Raw genomic sequence first — 16,296 nt, 5'->3', positions numbered from 1 at the left:
AAATACAGAAATATCTCATTTACATAAGTATACACATCCTTGAGTCAATACATGCTAGAATCCCCTTTCGCAGCGATCAAAGCTGTGAGTTTATTGGGGCAAGTCTCTAAGAGCTTTGCACACCTGGATAGTACAATATTTGCCCATTGTTATTTTAAAAATTATTCAAGCTCTGTCAAGTTGGTTGTTGATCATTGCTTTAGATTTTTGTTAAAAAATAAATTAAACATAATTCCACTTTTACATTATGTGCTAGTGTGTGTAGGCCAGTGACACAACATCTACATTTAATCAATTTTAAATTCAGGCTCTAACACAATTTTTTGGGGAAAAGGTCAAGGGGTGTGAATACTTTCTGAAGGCACTGTATCTAGCGTGATGCTAGCTAGCTGGACTCACCGCAGGGTCCCTTGCGCAGCACCTTGACGCGTCGCTGCGTGTTGCACTGGGCCTTCTCCAGCTCACACTCGTTGGAGTAGGTGGAGGAGTCCGAGCCGCACACAGGCGCCACAACCGACGGACACACCATCTTCTTGCAGACGCACTCCGCCTTGGAGGGGTCAGCCGCATCACGTTCACATACCGCGCCAAAGCCGCACAGCATTCCTCTGCAACCTGAGGAGAAAGAAAAATAATCAGGTTAGAATTGATTTGAATGTTTGATTTGACAGAGATAGAGAAAAAGGGCAATGCAGTATGTTATTTGCGAGAGTGGAGTTACTGCAAGTTAAAGGGCCTTAGCTACATAACAGTTCACACTGTTAAAACAGAGTTATCGACTAGTTTACGCGATATATCCATGGGTTACACAGTTTCGTTACTACTCCCCATACAGAAGCTACATACAATATCCACCACGCACCTACATCTTTATTGACCCCTGTAATATAGATGTCAGCTTGGTACCTTGAGCATTTCATTTATCTGGCCTGTGGCCACACATTCATACTACTACACTAAAGCTGCCTAAAACAGAAGGTAACTCTCACAGGTAGTGGATTTTAATATAAATCAATGAGACTGACTGAGGACAAAGCGTACTCCTGGCTGAGTTTAGGAGGGCCCTGCTCTTAAGAATCTCCTTGGTTCGGAGCGTCTGATGCCCAATGCCATCGCGGCCCCTTCGGCTGTACCCCCCCCATTCAGTCCCCCCCCCTCCACCGATCCCCCCAGCTATGTCTTATCGCTGGTTCCCAGGCCAGTGCTAAACGTGAGAGGGCATGTTCACTCGGACTAGCCCGGCAGCTGTCTGTCTCGCTCTCACTCGCTGTTAAACACACAAACACACAGGCGCACACATGTACACTACACACTCATGCACGCACACATATTAAAACACACCTCTGTTGTGTGTGTATGTGTGTGTGGAAGGAGAGGGGGCATCTGTTCCAGCATCTGTCTTAGGCTCCCAGCTCTCTTTCTCTACCCCTTCTCCATTGACAGGTGAGTGTGTGTGTGTCTGTGTTACAGTGAGACAGGACAGGCGAGGGCTTCCGTTCCCAATGGGAGATCACCTGAGGAACTGGAGCCTGACAGATACCTGAGCTAGTCTTTCTTTGGTTGAAGGGGGAAGAAAATAAAGAAAGAGCGTGTGTGCGTTTTGTGTGCGTGTATGTGCAGTGTGTGTGTGTGTGTGTGCGCGCGCAAGTCTGAGAGCTGCAACAATGGAGTCCCAGAGCACATGGTCAGTGATGTGAAAACCATGTCAAGACTCCTTCAATGCTCCTCTCTCCTCCAGTGTCTGTGAACAGTGGCTATACGGTTACTTTTAGCTCTCAGATCACCCCACAGGCGTGTGTGTGTGTGTATTGTGTGTGTGTGTGAACGTGTTAAACTATACTTGTGGGGACCAGAAGACCAACAGGGAACATTTTGTTGGTCTCCACAAGGTCAAATGCTATTTCTAGAGGGTTTATGGTTAAGGTTAGAATTAGTATTTTAGGATTAGGAGCTAGGGTTAGTTATAGGGTTAGGGTTAGGAGCTAAGGTTAGGTTTAGGGTTAGGTTTTGTGGTTAAGGTTAGGGTTAGGGAAAATAGGATTTTTGAATGGGACTGAATTGTGTTTCCCCACAAGGTTAGTTGTACAAGATGGTGTGTGTGTGTGGTTTTTCAACATCAAATCAAAGTGTATTGGTCGCGTACAGAGTTTAGCAAACGTTATAGCGGGTGCAGCGAAATGTTTATGTTACTAGTTCCTAACAATGTCAAAAATAGATACACAAATAATAATAAATATAAATAAACAACAAATCAATCGAATTAACAACCCAAATAGCAACATGGGACCCATCACCTGACAGGTGAGAGACGAGATAGGAGGAGACGAGAGGTGAAATCCAATCTAGCCATGTTTGACGTGTATGGACTTGTGTAGCGAGAGATGATGAGTAGAGTCAGCAAAGCCAGGGGCTACTCTATAAGGTTACAGTCAGTAAACCACAGACAGGTCTGGTGTCATAGGCCAGTGTTTCCCAACCCTGGTCCTCGAATACCCCCAACAGTACACATTTTTATTGTAACCATGGACAAGCACACCTGATTCAACTTGTCAACTAATCATCAAGCCCTCAATGGGTCAAATGTGTGTTTGTCCAGGGCTACAACACAAATGTGTACTGTTGGGGGTACTCGTGGACCATGGTTGGGAAACACTGTAATAGGCTAGCAATTTGAGCTCAAAAACACATATTGAGCAAGGAAAGGAACTTAAAGACGCACTCCAGCTATATTTTTAACTTTTCATGTTGAAAAAACAATATCCCACATATAAATACAGTAATGTACAGATACTTAAGGGTGAAAACATATGCTTTGAGCAAAATAGTGTTTTTTAGACACAAGTGCAAACTTCATGGAGTCCCTTGCCATTTAAGGAGTTGTTCTGATGGTGCAGCGCACGATGGTGTAGCGCACCTATATCAGCAGCATGAAAGCCAATCTGCTTTCACAGTGCAGAATGAATAGATTAGCAGTTAGCGTGACCTTTTGCTAAACTTCTTGTCCTTGTACACATAGCTACACCTTTATCATATACAATGCATTCGGAAAGTATTCAGACTCCTTGACTTTTTCCACATTTTGTTACATTACAGCCTTACTATGAAATGTATTAAATAAAATGTTTTCCTCATCAATCTACACACAATAACCCAGAATGACAAAGCGAAAACAGGTGTTTAGAATTTTTTGCAAATGTATTAAAAATAAAAAACAGAAATACCTTATTTACATAAGTATTCAGACCCTTTGTTATGAGACCGCGAAATTGAGCTCAGGTGCATCCTGTTTCCATTGATCATCCTTGAGATGTTTCTACAAATTGATTGGGGTCCACATGTGGTAAATTCAATTGATTGGACATAATTTGGAAAGGCACACACCTGTCTATATAAGGTTCCACGGTTGACAGTCCATGTCACAGAAGAAAATCAAGCCATGAGGTCGAAGTAATTGTCCGTAGAGCTCCGAGACAGGATTGTATTGAGGCAAAGATCTGGGGAAGGCTACCAAAAATGTCTGCAGCATTGAAGGTCCCCAGGAACACAGTGGCCTCCATCATTCTTAAATGGAAGAAGTTTGGAGCCACCAAGACTCTTCATAGAGCTGGCCGCCCAGCTAAACTGAGCAATCGGAGGAAAAGGGCCTTGGTCAGGGAGGTGACCAAGAACCCGAGTTCCTCTGTTCCTCTGTGGAGATGGGAGAACCTTCCAGAAGGACAACCATATCTGCAGCACTCCACCAATCAGGCCTTTATGTTAGAGTGGCCAGACGGAAGCCATTCCTCAGTAAAAGGCACATGACAGCCCACTTGGAGTTTGCCAAAAGGCACCTAAAAAGACTTTCAGATTCTCTGGTCTGATGAACCCAAGATTATACTCTTTGGCATGAATGCCAAGCGTCACATCTGGAGGAAACATGGCACCATCCCTACGGTGAAGCATGGTGGTGGCAGCATCATGCTGTGGGGATGTGTTTTAGCGGCAGGGACTGGGAGACTAGTCAGCAGCAAGGGAAAGATGAACAGAGCAAAGTACAGAGAGATCCTTGATGAAAACCTGCTCCAGAGTGCTCAGGACCTCAGACTGGGGCGAAGGTTCACCTTCCAACAGGACAATAACCCTAAGCACACAGCCAAGACAACACTTCGGGACAAGTCTCTGAATGTCCTTGAGTGGCCCAGCCAGAGCCCGGACTTGAACCTGATCGAACATCTCTGGAGAGACCTGAAAATAGCTGTGCAGCGACGCTCCCAATCCAACCTTACAGAGCTTGAGAGGATCTGCAGAGAAGAACGGGAGAAACTCCCCAAATAAAGGTGTGCCAAGCTTGTAGTGTCATACCCAAGAAGACTCGAGGCTGTAATTACTGCCAAAGGTGCTTCAACAAAGTACTGAGTAAAGAGTCTGAATACTTATGTAAAAGTGATTTCATTTTTTTTATTTTTAATAAATGTGCTAACATTTCTACAAACCTGTTTTTGCTTTGTCATTATGGGGTATTGTGTGTAGATTGATGAGGGGGAAAAAAAACAATTTAATCAATTTTAGAATAAGGCTGTAACATAACAAAATATGTAAGTTAAGGGGTCTGAATACTTTCCGAATGCACTGTACATACACACAGTAGTACTTATTTTCTGTCCTTTCTGTTCATTGAGAACAAAGGGACAAGGTTAAAATTTTGACGTGAAGAGGACTGTAAACTGACCCACAAGGACAGAGGATTATAAAATATAGATGGTACAATAATAGGCTGTCCATGCACATCACTGTGCTGGCCACGTGTGGATCCTGTATTCAGTGGGTTTTCTATGGGGTGGAGGGGAGAGTGTGAGTGAGTTTGTGTGTGTATGGTGTGTGTGTGGTGTGTGTTTGATTACACATTTGTGTATGCACTTGTGTTTGCTTGATTGCTTGCCTTTGTGCATACCTGTATAAGGTAATATCTCTTCCCCAAGAGCTAAAAGCTTAAAGGCCCAGTGCAGTCAAAAAATTATTTTCCTGTGCTTTATATATATTTCCACACTATGAGGTTGGAATAATACTGTGAAACTGATCATTTTTTGTGTAAGCTGTCTGAAAAGACTGCTTGAAATGTATACCTATTTTGGTGGGATGGAGTTTTGGCCTGCCTGGTGACATCACCAGGAGTTAAATTAGTTAATAGACCAATAAGAAAGAGAGTTCCAAACCTCTCTACCAACACCAGCTAGTTTTTCAGTTTTCCCCTCCCCACTCAGACCACTCCCAGACAGTCCTAACAAAATTCTTGCTTGAGAAATAGCTCTTTCCTAATAATCTATTTTTGTTTCGTTTTGACCATCTTAATTGAAAACAATCACAGTAAGGTACTTAATTGTTACCCAGAAATGATTTGATATTGAGATAAAAACGGCTGCATTGGACCTTTAAGTTACATGCTGGTGGATATCTTTCTACCCTCTGGAGAACATCCCATTTGAGAGAGAGAGAGCATGTCCAGTTTGTGGCTTTAATGGAAGGTAATGCCTTGTCCAGGTAATGCTCACGGTGTATTTGGGAGAGATCATCCATAATACATGATGTCATGCTCTCACTGGTGAGAGAGGGGTGTGTGGACTGATGGGGGTTAAGGGATAGCTAGGTATGAGTGTTGACAGAAATTACAACAAAGACAACTCTAGGAACTGCTTAGATGTTAGAGGATGCTAGACAGTTCGCAATGAAGTCATATTGTTAGTAAAAAAAAAAAAAAAAGTGTTTACTTCAGAGTTAGTATTGTATTACTTCCACTATGCGTTGCATGATTACTTCATCTTTATACTGTTCTTTTCTCTCTCTCTAGGATGAGACTATGGGACTGCAACAGTGGGAGTGTGTGATATCTATTGAACTGTCCCTTACAAAAAAAGAATGCAGTCACAATTCAGTATAACTGCAGTATACTGCAAATACTGCGTCCAAAATCAAAAGTAATGTTGCTGTGTAACTGCAGTTACAGTGCAGTATAACTGCAGTTCAACTGCAGTTATTCTGCAATTACTGCATCCAAAATACCACAGTCGACTGCACTTTTACTGCAGTTTCAAAACTGCAATCTTTTTTTGTAAGAGGTTTGCCCATCTGAAAATCAATACACATAATATGGGGGGGAGTATGGGTGAGTATGAAGACTTCAAATCTAAAATGGCCGATTTAGTAAACATCCCACAATTTCTGTGTGAGCTAAATATTGCAGTATAGCTTTAAAATATTCCACAAGTTCTGTGTTTGGCTCGTGCAGAGAGGATCCGGAGGGAGGAGATTAATAAATAAGTGAGAGGGTCATCCCTGAATTTACACGGGTGCCAAGAATAGCGATTTATTTTTCTAGAATAGCGACTGACAGGTTCTAATACTATTTGAAATCATTTCAAATACTTTAGCTGTGCTCGATTAAGCTTGCCTGTTGCAATGGGACCAATAGAAAAGTCCCAAAAGTGCAAACCAGGGAACGGTGCCAACTGGTAAAACCCTAGTTTCTGATTGGCTAGCTTTGAGAGATGCGCTTGGCTAGCTTCACAAGCATGTTGTGCCTGAAGGGAATCCCACTGGTGGTGCGAAATGGTTTTACCTCACACATCAACGATGACTGAACCTAAAAGGTAAGCACATTTTGTATATATTATTTGGAATGTATCACTTATAAAAAACAGAACTAAATCATATTTTTGTATTTTAGCCCGTGTGAACTCCATTCTGGGGAAACCTCTGCCGGTTAGTTTGTTTAACAAGCCAAAGGTTTCTTTACCTGTTGATGTGGAAGTTGTATCAAGAAATAATTAGCTAAACTATCATCTAACGTTGAAGCTGCTATTGTGACAGCTGGCTAAAATACTCATGTTAATATTATGGTCACCACCTCCAGATGAGATGAATGAATTTAATGAATCAGATGAATTATTTGAAGTGGAATCTCTTTTGGTATGCTATAGTCTAGATATGGCATATAAGATTGAAAGTTATGGAGAGGTAGATAAGATGATGATATTATGGAGGATCATTCTTTATTATGAATGCATATTTGTCAGGTACAAGGTTAGAGTAGGGGAGTTGACAAGGAGGTGTGGGAGTTCTGAGAAGCTCTCTGCAAATAGCCTCGTTGCTTACCTGCGACAGGCCAAGAGTAAAAAGCCAGAGATCCGTAGGCAACTATCTGAGGCAGGGATTCACCCATCAAAGCCCTCAAGCCAAACACGCCTCTGCACAAAGATCACAGAGGTTATTGTAAAGGATTTTCTCTGAAATTTGAAATGAGTGAAATAGAAGTTTGATGGATTCAGGGAAGCTCACCATTCGTGTATTTTGTGGTGGTTGCAATAATGTTAATTTAAGTTCACTTTACCACTTTAAATGTTGTTTTGTTTCAGGTGAAGCTGTTGATCTAGGCAGGGACATTGGGATGTTGGCGAGTACATTTATAGATTTGAAAGGAGCTGACAGCAGCATGTCCCTTGCGTCAAGCCAGATAGTAACGCTTGCTGGGGTGCAACAGTTCAAGTAAATTAATGATGTATGATAATGCAATGAATAACAATATTAAGACAGTACTGTAGTGTATCACTATAACTGTTTATTCAAAAGTGATATACAATAACACAATCATTACTGGTCTGCTATGGCATTACTGGCCTGCCATGGCCTGTGAACTTTGGTAATCCATTGTCATTGTGCAATCTATTTCACATATTGCTCATTCACAAAACTATCAACCATATGTTTACATACATGTATTTTTGTATCCTCCAGAGCAACACTGAAGGAAGTGGTCACAGCTCTAGCCTCCCATTCGGACATCTGCTAAGCCATTTCAGCAATGTGTTGGACCAGTGCATGACAGAAAGCGAGAAAATATTACAGGACAAAATAAACTGAAATAAGCTTTGTAATTGTCTGATGTCTTTAATGAGTCAGGTTTAACTATCGTTTAGGGAATATACAGTTTAATTAATTATGTACATCAATAAACACAGACATTTGATTTACAGTTCTCATACAAAATCCTGTATGTACTGTACATACTTTAGCAGAGCAGATGTTAAAGCCTGCACACACAGTAGCTCTGCAATAGATGGGTTGGGCAATCCTGTTTCACAGCATTCAATGCTTACAGCATTCAATTTAATCAGGTAGCAAATTACATATAATACATGACACCAACAACTATGCACACAAACATTGTTGTATAGACACTGGAAAGCTCCATAATATTATGTTTGACTACATATAAGGTGGGAACAAATGAAAGAGCCCGAGTTACTCTGGTATTAGGTGTGTGCGTGTTCATACACATGCAGTGTGTACTATTTTCGTAGTCCATTTCTCCTTTGTTTTATCCTAACAAACATTGTGTCTGCCTTCTTTCTCTGACCACGGATACTGGCATATGTATTTCCCCTGCTGTGTTTTGTCCATGTATTCTGTCTGTATGGATGTAAAGGTGTGATTCTGCAGGCTGATGTGCAAGAGGGAAATTTACCAAAAGCAATCATGTATACCAAATCAGGAAACATGTTTATTAGGTAACAAGGGAGGGCTCTCTTGCTGAAACGCTATTGAAACATCATCAGAGGACTCATTCAAACGGAAGGAGAAGGGAAGGGGATGTGCTGAATTTTGAATGGACTAGGGTCAAAAGCAAATCTAGGGGTGAATCTTAAAAGATTTTCCTTAATTTCTTGCACACTCTCTCCTTGCCTCTCTTCTTTTCTCACATTGGAGGTCATGGTCCAAAGGGTGGGACCTAAGATCTTCTCCTCCAAAGCCTTTTAAGAAGAAGGTAAGGAGAGGATGGAAGGAATCCAGGAAATACTTTTGATTCACCCAAGATCTCAATGTAACATCTAATTCGAAGGACAGCACCGTTTGGATCAGCGTTGTTCCCTTACGCCAGAACAGAGTGTCTTTGTCACGGATTCTGCCGAGACTGCTCCTCCTCCTGGTTCGGGCAGGCTTCGGCGTTCGCCGTCCCCGGAGTACTAGCTGCCACCGCTCTATGTTTCGTAGTGTGATTGCTTTTGTCTGTCTTTTACACCTGTGTCCATTTGTGTGTTGATTACTTGTCTTATAAGTTCCTTGTTTTGCATTAGTCTGATTGTGTGTTGTTATTTTCTGCCTGTCGTGCAGAGCTGCGTGTCTGCACTCTGTCTATGTTTGGGATTATTGTTTACGCGTGTTTGTGTAATTGCCTCGCCTCCGTCTGTTTTCGAGGTCGTGTTTTGTTTGTTGCTCTTTGGACTATTAAAGTCTTTTGGACGTATCCTCTGTGTCCTGCGCCTGACTCCTCCACCACATCCACATCGGAACTACTGACAGAACAACACAACCTAAACTATGGAGTCAGCAGGAACAGCGGCGGCACCCGAATCCCTGGAAGACCGGATCAGCTACCAAGACACCATGATCCGGCAACTTGGGGCCGCCATGGACGAGGTGTCCAACACTCTGCGCCGGTTGGTGACTCGAGAGGTGCCCACGCACTCTTACACCATCCCATCACCAACGGCCAGTCCTCCTCTCTCAGCACCAGAACCCAGTGGCATTCGGCTCTCGCTCCCGAGGGCATATGACGGTTCTGCAGCCGGGTGTCAGGGATTCCTCCTGCAGGTGGAACTCTACCTGGCCACCATACACCCGGCGCCCTCGGGATACGAGAGCGTCTCCGCCCTCATCTCCTGTCTATCCGGCAAGGCGTTGGAGTGGGCCAACGCCGAATGGAGGGGAATAGACGCCGCTACCATCACCTACGCGGAGTTCTCCCGCCGCTTCAGGGCTGTCTTCGATCATCCACCTGAGGGGAAAGCGGCGGGAGAGCGTCTGTTCCACCTCCGACAGGGGGAAGAGGAGCGCACAGGAGTTCGCACTGGAGTTCCGGGACGCTAGCGGCGGATGCGGGGTGGAATGAGAGGGCCCTCATCGACCACTACCGGTGTAGCCTACGAGAGGACGTTCGTCGTGAGCTGGCCTGCAGGGACACCAACCTGTCGTTCGACCAGTTGGTGGACATTTCCATCCGTCTAGACACCCTGCTGGCTACCCGCGGGCGTCCCGAGTGGGGGTCGTCCATTCCACCCTCCAGCACCTCCGAGCCGATTCCCATGGAGCTCGGGGGTGCTGGCGCTAGAGAGAGGAGGAGAGAGAACCCGAGGGGGGCCATCCCCTGCACCAGCTGTGGTCGTGGAGGACACACCGCGGCCAGGTGCTGGGGAGGGTCTCCTGGGAGAGGGGACAACAGGTCACGCACTGGGGAGTCATTTCAGGTGAGTAGGCGCCCCACTTACCCAGAGCTTTCTGTTGGTCACATGACTATTCCTGTGAGATTTCCACAGGTGGCACCTCATTCCCAGCATAAGGCGCTAGTAGATTCAGGCGCAGCTGGGAACTTTATTGATCGGGCATTTTGTTGTAGGTTAGGAATTCCCCTTCGGCCGGTAGAAGCTCCATTTCCTGTCCACGCCTTAGACAGCCGGGCCGTTGGGGTCGGGCCTGATCAGGGAGGTCACAGCACCACTGACGATGACGACGCAGGGGGGTCATGAGGAGATCATTCAGTTTTATCTGATTGACTCTCCTGCGTACCCCGTGGTGTTGGGGCTTCCCTGGTTAAGCACCCATGATCCTACCATTGCGTGGCAACAGAGGGCTCTTATGGAGTGGTCTGCCCAGTGTGTAGGGAGATGTCTAGGTGTTTCCGTAGGGGCGACCTCGGTAGAGAATCCGAACCAAGTGCCCGCACTGCGCATTCCCCCTGAGTATGAGGACTTAGCACTTGTGTTCAGCAAATCGAGGGCAACACGGCTACCTCCTCATAGACAGGGGGACTGTGCGATAAATCTCCAAACAGGAGCGGCTCTTCCACGGAGTCGTGTGTATCCCTTGTCTCAAGAGGAGACAGCGGCTATGGAGACTTACATAGCCGAGTCCTTGGCACAGGGATACATACGGTCCTCCACTTCCCCGGTTTCCTCGAGTTTCTTCTTTGTGAAGAAGAAGGACGGGGGATTGCGCCCGTGTATTGATTACCGTAGTCTCAATCAGATCACAGTTAAGTACAGTTACCCACTTCCACTGATTGCGACTATGACGGAATCGTTACGCGGAGCGCAGTTCTTCACAAAGTTGGATCTCAGGAGCGCGTACAATCTGGTGCGCATTAGGGAGGGGGATGAATGGAAAACAGCATTTAGCACCACCTCGGGTCATTACGAGTATCTCGTCATGCCATACGGGTTAATGAATGCTCCTTCAGTCTTCCAATCCTTTGTTGACGAGATTTTCCGGGACATGCATGGGCAGGGGTGTAGTAGTGTACATCGACGACATCCTAGTGTACTCTTCTACACGAGCCGAGCATGTAGCCCTGGTGCGCCCAGTGTTGAGAAGACTGTTGGAGCATGACTTGTATGTCAAGGCAGAGAAATGCCTGTTCTTCCAGGAGTCCGTCTCCTTTTTGGGTTATCGGTTGTCCGCGTCTGGTGTGGAGATAGAGGTAGACCGTGTATCGGCCGTGCGTGATTGGCAAACTCCAACCACTGTAAAAGAGGTGCAGCAGTTCTTGGGTTTTGCTAATTACTACCGGAGGTTTATTCGGGGTTTTGGACAAGTTGCAGCTCCCATTACATCCCTGCTAAAGGGGGGTCCGGTTCGTTTGCAGTGGTCGGCTGAGGCGGACAGGGCATTTGTCAAACTGAAGAACCTGTTCACCTCGGCCCCGGTGCTGGCGCATCCGGATCCCTCTTTACCATTCCAAGTAGAGGTAGACGCGTCCGAGACCGGTATTGGGGCAGTCCTGTCACAACGGTCCGGCACGCCACCTAAACTCCGCCCCTGTGCGTTCTACTCTAAGAAGCTCAGCTCGGCGGAGCGCAACTATGACGTTGGGGACAGGGAGCTGTTAGCCGTAGTCCAGGCCCTAAAGGTGTGGAGGCATTGGCTTGAGGGGGCTCAACACCCTTTCCTCATTCTGACTGATCACCGTAACCTGGAGTACATCCGGGCAGCTAGGAGATTGAACCCTCGTCAGGCTAGGTGGAACATGTTCCTAACCCGGTTTGTTTTTAAGATCACATACATCCCAGGGTCCCAGAATGGTAAGGCAGACGCCCTGTCCCGGCGGTATGACACAGAGGAGAGGTCCAACGAGCCTACTTCCATACTGCCGGAGTCTTGTTTGGTGGCTCCGGTGGTATGGGAGGTCGATGCGGAAATCGAGCGGGCACTGCGTACCGACCCTACTCCCCCCAAGTGTCCTGTGGGGCGGACGTACGTTCCGCTCGAGGTTCGTGATCGTCTTATTTATTGGGCTCATACATCACCCTCCTCTGGACATCCAGGTATTGGCCGGACCGTGCACTGTCTTAGCATGAAATACTGGTGGCCAACGTTAGCTAAGGATGTGAGGGTTTATGTCTCCTCCTGCTCGGTGTGTGCCCAGTGTAAGGCGCCTAGACATTTGCCCAGGGGTAAGTTACATCCCCTGCCCGTTCCACAACGACCATGGTCCCACCTATCGGTGGATTTTGTAACTGACCTACCCCCCTCCCAGGGGAATACCACCATTTTGGTCGTTGTGGATCGGTTTTCCAAGGCCTGTCGTCTCCTTCCAATGCCGGGTCTCCCTACTGCCCTACAAACCGCTGAGGCCCTATTTACCCATGTGTTCCGGCACTATGGGGTCCCCGAGGATATTGTGTCTGACCGAGGTCCCCAGTTCACCTCCAGAGTTTGGGGGGCGTTCATGGAACGATTGGGGGTCTCAGTAAGCCTTACCTCGGGGTACCACCCAGAGAGCAATGGGCAGGTGGAACGTGTCAACCAGGATGTGGGTAGGTTTTTGAGGTCCTATTGCCGGGACCGGCCGGAGGAGTGGTCTAGGTTCATCCCCTGGGCAGAGATGGCCCAGAACTCTCTCCGCCACTCCTCCACCAATTTAACACCTTTCCAGTGTGTTTTAGGTTATCAGCCGGTCCTGGCACCATGGCACGAGAGCCAGATCGAGGCCCCTGCGGTGGACCAGTGGATTCGAGGCGCTCGGAGGAGACGTGGGGACGCTGCCCATGTCCATCTGCAGCGTGCCATCCGTCAACAAAAGCGAGCGCCGATCGCCACCGCAGTGAGGGACCGGTGTACGCACCGGGAGATCGAGTCTGGCTCTCGACTCGAAACCTGCCCCTCCGCCTGCCCTGCCGGGAAGCTGGGTTGGCGGTTTGTGGGGCCCTTCAAAGTCCTGAGAAGATTGAACTAGGTGTGTTACAGGTTACAACTGCCTATAGAGTACAAAAATATTAACCCCTCGTTCCATGTGTCTCTTCTCAGGCCGGTGGTAGCTGGCCCACTTCAAGAAGATGAGATAGGAGAGACCCCTCCGCCCCCTTTGGACATCGAGGGGGCCCCGGCGTACAGGGTCCGGACCATCTTGGACTCGAGGTGCCGGATGAGTGGTCTCCAGTATCTCGTGGAGTGGGAGGGGTACGGTCCGGAGGAACGGTGCTGGGTGCCCAGGAGGGACATCCTCGATCCATCCCTCCTGACTGAGTTCCACCGTGGGCATCCCACGCGCCCGGGTCCGCGTCCTCCTGGCCGTCCCCGAGGCCGGGGTCGGCGCACGGCTGGAGCCCGCGCGTCAAGGGGGGGGTACTGTCACGGATTCTGCCGAGACTGCTCCTCCTCCTGGTTCGGAGCAGGCTTCGGCGTTCGCCGTCCCCGAGTACTAGCTGCCACCGCTCTATGTTTCGTAGTGTGATTGCTTTTGTCTGTCTTTTACACCTGTGTCCATTTGTGCGTTGATTACTTGTCTTATAAGTTCCTTGTTTTGCATTAGTCTGATTGTGTGTTGTTATTTTCTGCCTGTCGTGCAGAGCTGCGTGTCTGCACTCTGTCTATGTTTGGGATTATTGTTTGCGCGTGTTTGCGTAATTGCCTCGCCTCCGTCTGTTTTCGAGGTCGTGTTTTGTTTGTTGCTCTTTGGACTATTAAAGTATTTTGGACGTATCCTCTGTGTCCTGCGCCTGACTCCTCCACCACATCCACATCGGAACTACTGACAGTCTTCTACTAGCGCTAAAACACCACAACAGTCAACGGTGTGAAAAATTATTGATTGGTTATCCAGTGATCGTCTTTCACTAATACACATTTAGTTAACACTAGAACCGCTAAAACAGTCATTTTGCCTGCTCATTATTTGTATTTGTTTTATTACTCTGCCATTATTAAAGTCATGCCCCCCTTCTTAAGTTCCTAAATAAGTCTATATACCACACTGTGGGTGTTAGAATTTTTATATCACAAACAGAACTGGAGTTATAACCAGTTTTAAGGGGGGCGTCTAATTTCTTTTTGGGGTTTCCCCCATTGCCACTCCTTCTCCCGACAGTTGAAAGTGCAGTGCCCAGCTAATAATCACCCCGATAATTGCTTAGAAACTGAACCTAAACTATACCAAAACTAATTTCACACATACTGTATAACAGATGAAATAAATTAAGTAAAGTATGAGAAAGGGAATGAATGGGTGAGTTGATGAGCGAGGGGAATGTAATCACCAATTGTGAATGAAGAACAGGGCGGGCCATTCTATTGTATTGATCTGTTCTAATTATAATCTCAAAATGTTATGAACCCTATATCAGTCAACCGAATCAAAGCAGTCTTATCAGTCTACCCTGGCCTACTTGGAGTAGGATACATAGTGAGAGCGTATGTAATTGTACATGATAAACGGCTTTCAATATTTGGGAAAAGCTCCACATCGGGCAGCAGGTGATCGAGTGTCGGAGAATGTGGTGAGGCTTCTGGAACCTTACATTGGCAAGGGGAGAAATTTCAATATGGACAATTTTGTCACTTGACTGTCATTGGCGAACAAGTTACTTGTAAAGGAAACAAGCCTGGCCGGCACCATAAACAAAGTGAGACGGGAGCTCCCTCCCTTTCCTGAAGAAAGACAAGACAATGGGGACACAATAAAGAAAGAACCGGAGACTATTAAGCACTGCAACCAAACAAAGGTATATCAAAGTGTGTCAAGCAAGTGAAAGTTACAAAGATTTGTGTCAACTGTTAGGACAAGGGATAAATGAAATCCAACTGATACCATTGCATGAAGATGCACACAATGTAAACACGAGCTGACAGTAATTGACTATTTTTGACTGCTGTCATATTGACACTTATATGAATTATAATGCCATTATTGCTTTTGTGCTGATTTTCACTATTTATCAAGGCCACTTGGCGCTTATAATGATGTTTAGGCTACCGATGTTTTCATCATTTGACCACGCGTCTTGCTGACCGTGCGTCTTGGTGGTTGGGGACATTTTTTGTCATTATAAAATATGCTGTTCATGTGTTCCAATACATATGCTTTCTGTTTCATAGTTGTAACAAAGGCACTCCACAAATAAAATTGATTGAACACTTGAATTTGGGTGTTAAGGGTATTTTGTTTTTACATATAACAAGCAGTAACAAACTAATGAAAATGCTATTGTGTTATTTGAAATAAAAATCTTATTCTAATGTTACCTGAGGCCTTCATAAACACAACCAAATGATTGTCTTTGAGATAGCATATATTATATTTACATTTTAGTCATTTAGCAGACGCTCTTATCCAGAGCGACTTACAGTTAGTGAATACATATTTTTTTTATACTGGCCCCCCGTGGGAATCGAACCCACAACCCTGGCGTTGCAAACACCATGCTCTATCAACTGAGCTACATCTGTACTCATAAAAACGGATATTACCTGTTATGACAAATATTCCAACGTGGCCGTGACACATTTGGTCATATTTACTTAGCGTACTGCACCAGCACAAAGTTTTGCACCCGTTATTTTCAAGTGGGAATACAAATTCAGCTAAATCAAACTAAATGTATTTACCCCTTCGCTCTAAATGTAATGTTATATTCCCTTTTGATAATAACAGGTGCAAACTAATGGTACGGTAAATCAGGCCCGAAATATGGAACTTTGTGACATCTGTTCTGTCACGCTCATGATGACAAAGTACAGTGTAGTATCAGAGGGATCAAACACCATCTGTGATAAAATCTTGAACAAAATAAGGCAGCCGGGATACTTTGCATCGCTGTGTGTCAGTGAGAGACAAGAGGAGGAGAGAAAGTGAGATATATAGTTGGAGAGTGGGTGAGGATGAGATCCACTGAACAATAAGGAAGAGTAAGAGAGGGGCATATAATTGGAGAGAGGGAGAGGAAGAGAGAATGTGAGAGTGAGAGGTAAGTGAGAGAGAAATAGAGGAAGAAA

The 16,296-nt window shown here is 45.9% G+C and overlaps 1 protein-coding gene across 3 annotated transcripts in view; it reads right to left on the bottom strand.

Annotated features, from left to right (window-relative positions):
• The window catches only part of LOC121545981 (agrin-like), a 405,148-nt gene that overhangs the window by 159,960 nt on the left and 228,892 nt on the right, over positions 1 to 16,296 (bottom strand). For all 3 annotated transcript variants that reach the window (XM_045209396.1, XM_045209397.1, XM_045209398.1), the window contains one exon: positions 400 to 615. In XM_045209396.1, coding sequence (XP_045065331.1) covers positions 400 to 615 — 216 coding nt within the window. The remainder of the gene's footprint in view (positions 1 to 399; positions 616 to 16,296) is intronic.

This window comes from Coregonus clupeaformis, chromosome 30 (assembly GCF_020615455.1).
Source record: "Coregonus clupeaformis isolate EN_2021a chromosome 30, ASM2061545v1, whole genome shotgun sequence".
NCBI lineage: Eukaryota > Metazoa > Chordata > Actinopteri > Salmoniformes > Salmonidae > Coregonus > Coregonus clupeaformis.
Note: the sequence above shows the minus strand (reverse complement) of the source record. Positions and strands in the feature narration are given on the sequence as shown.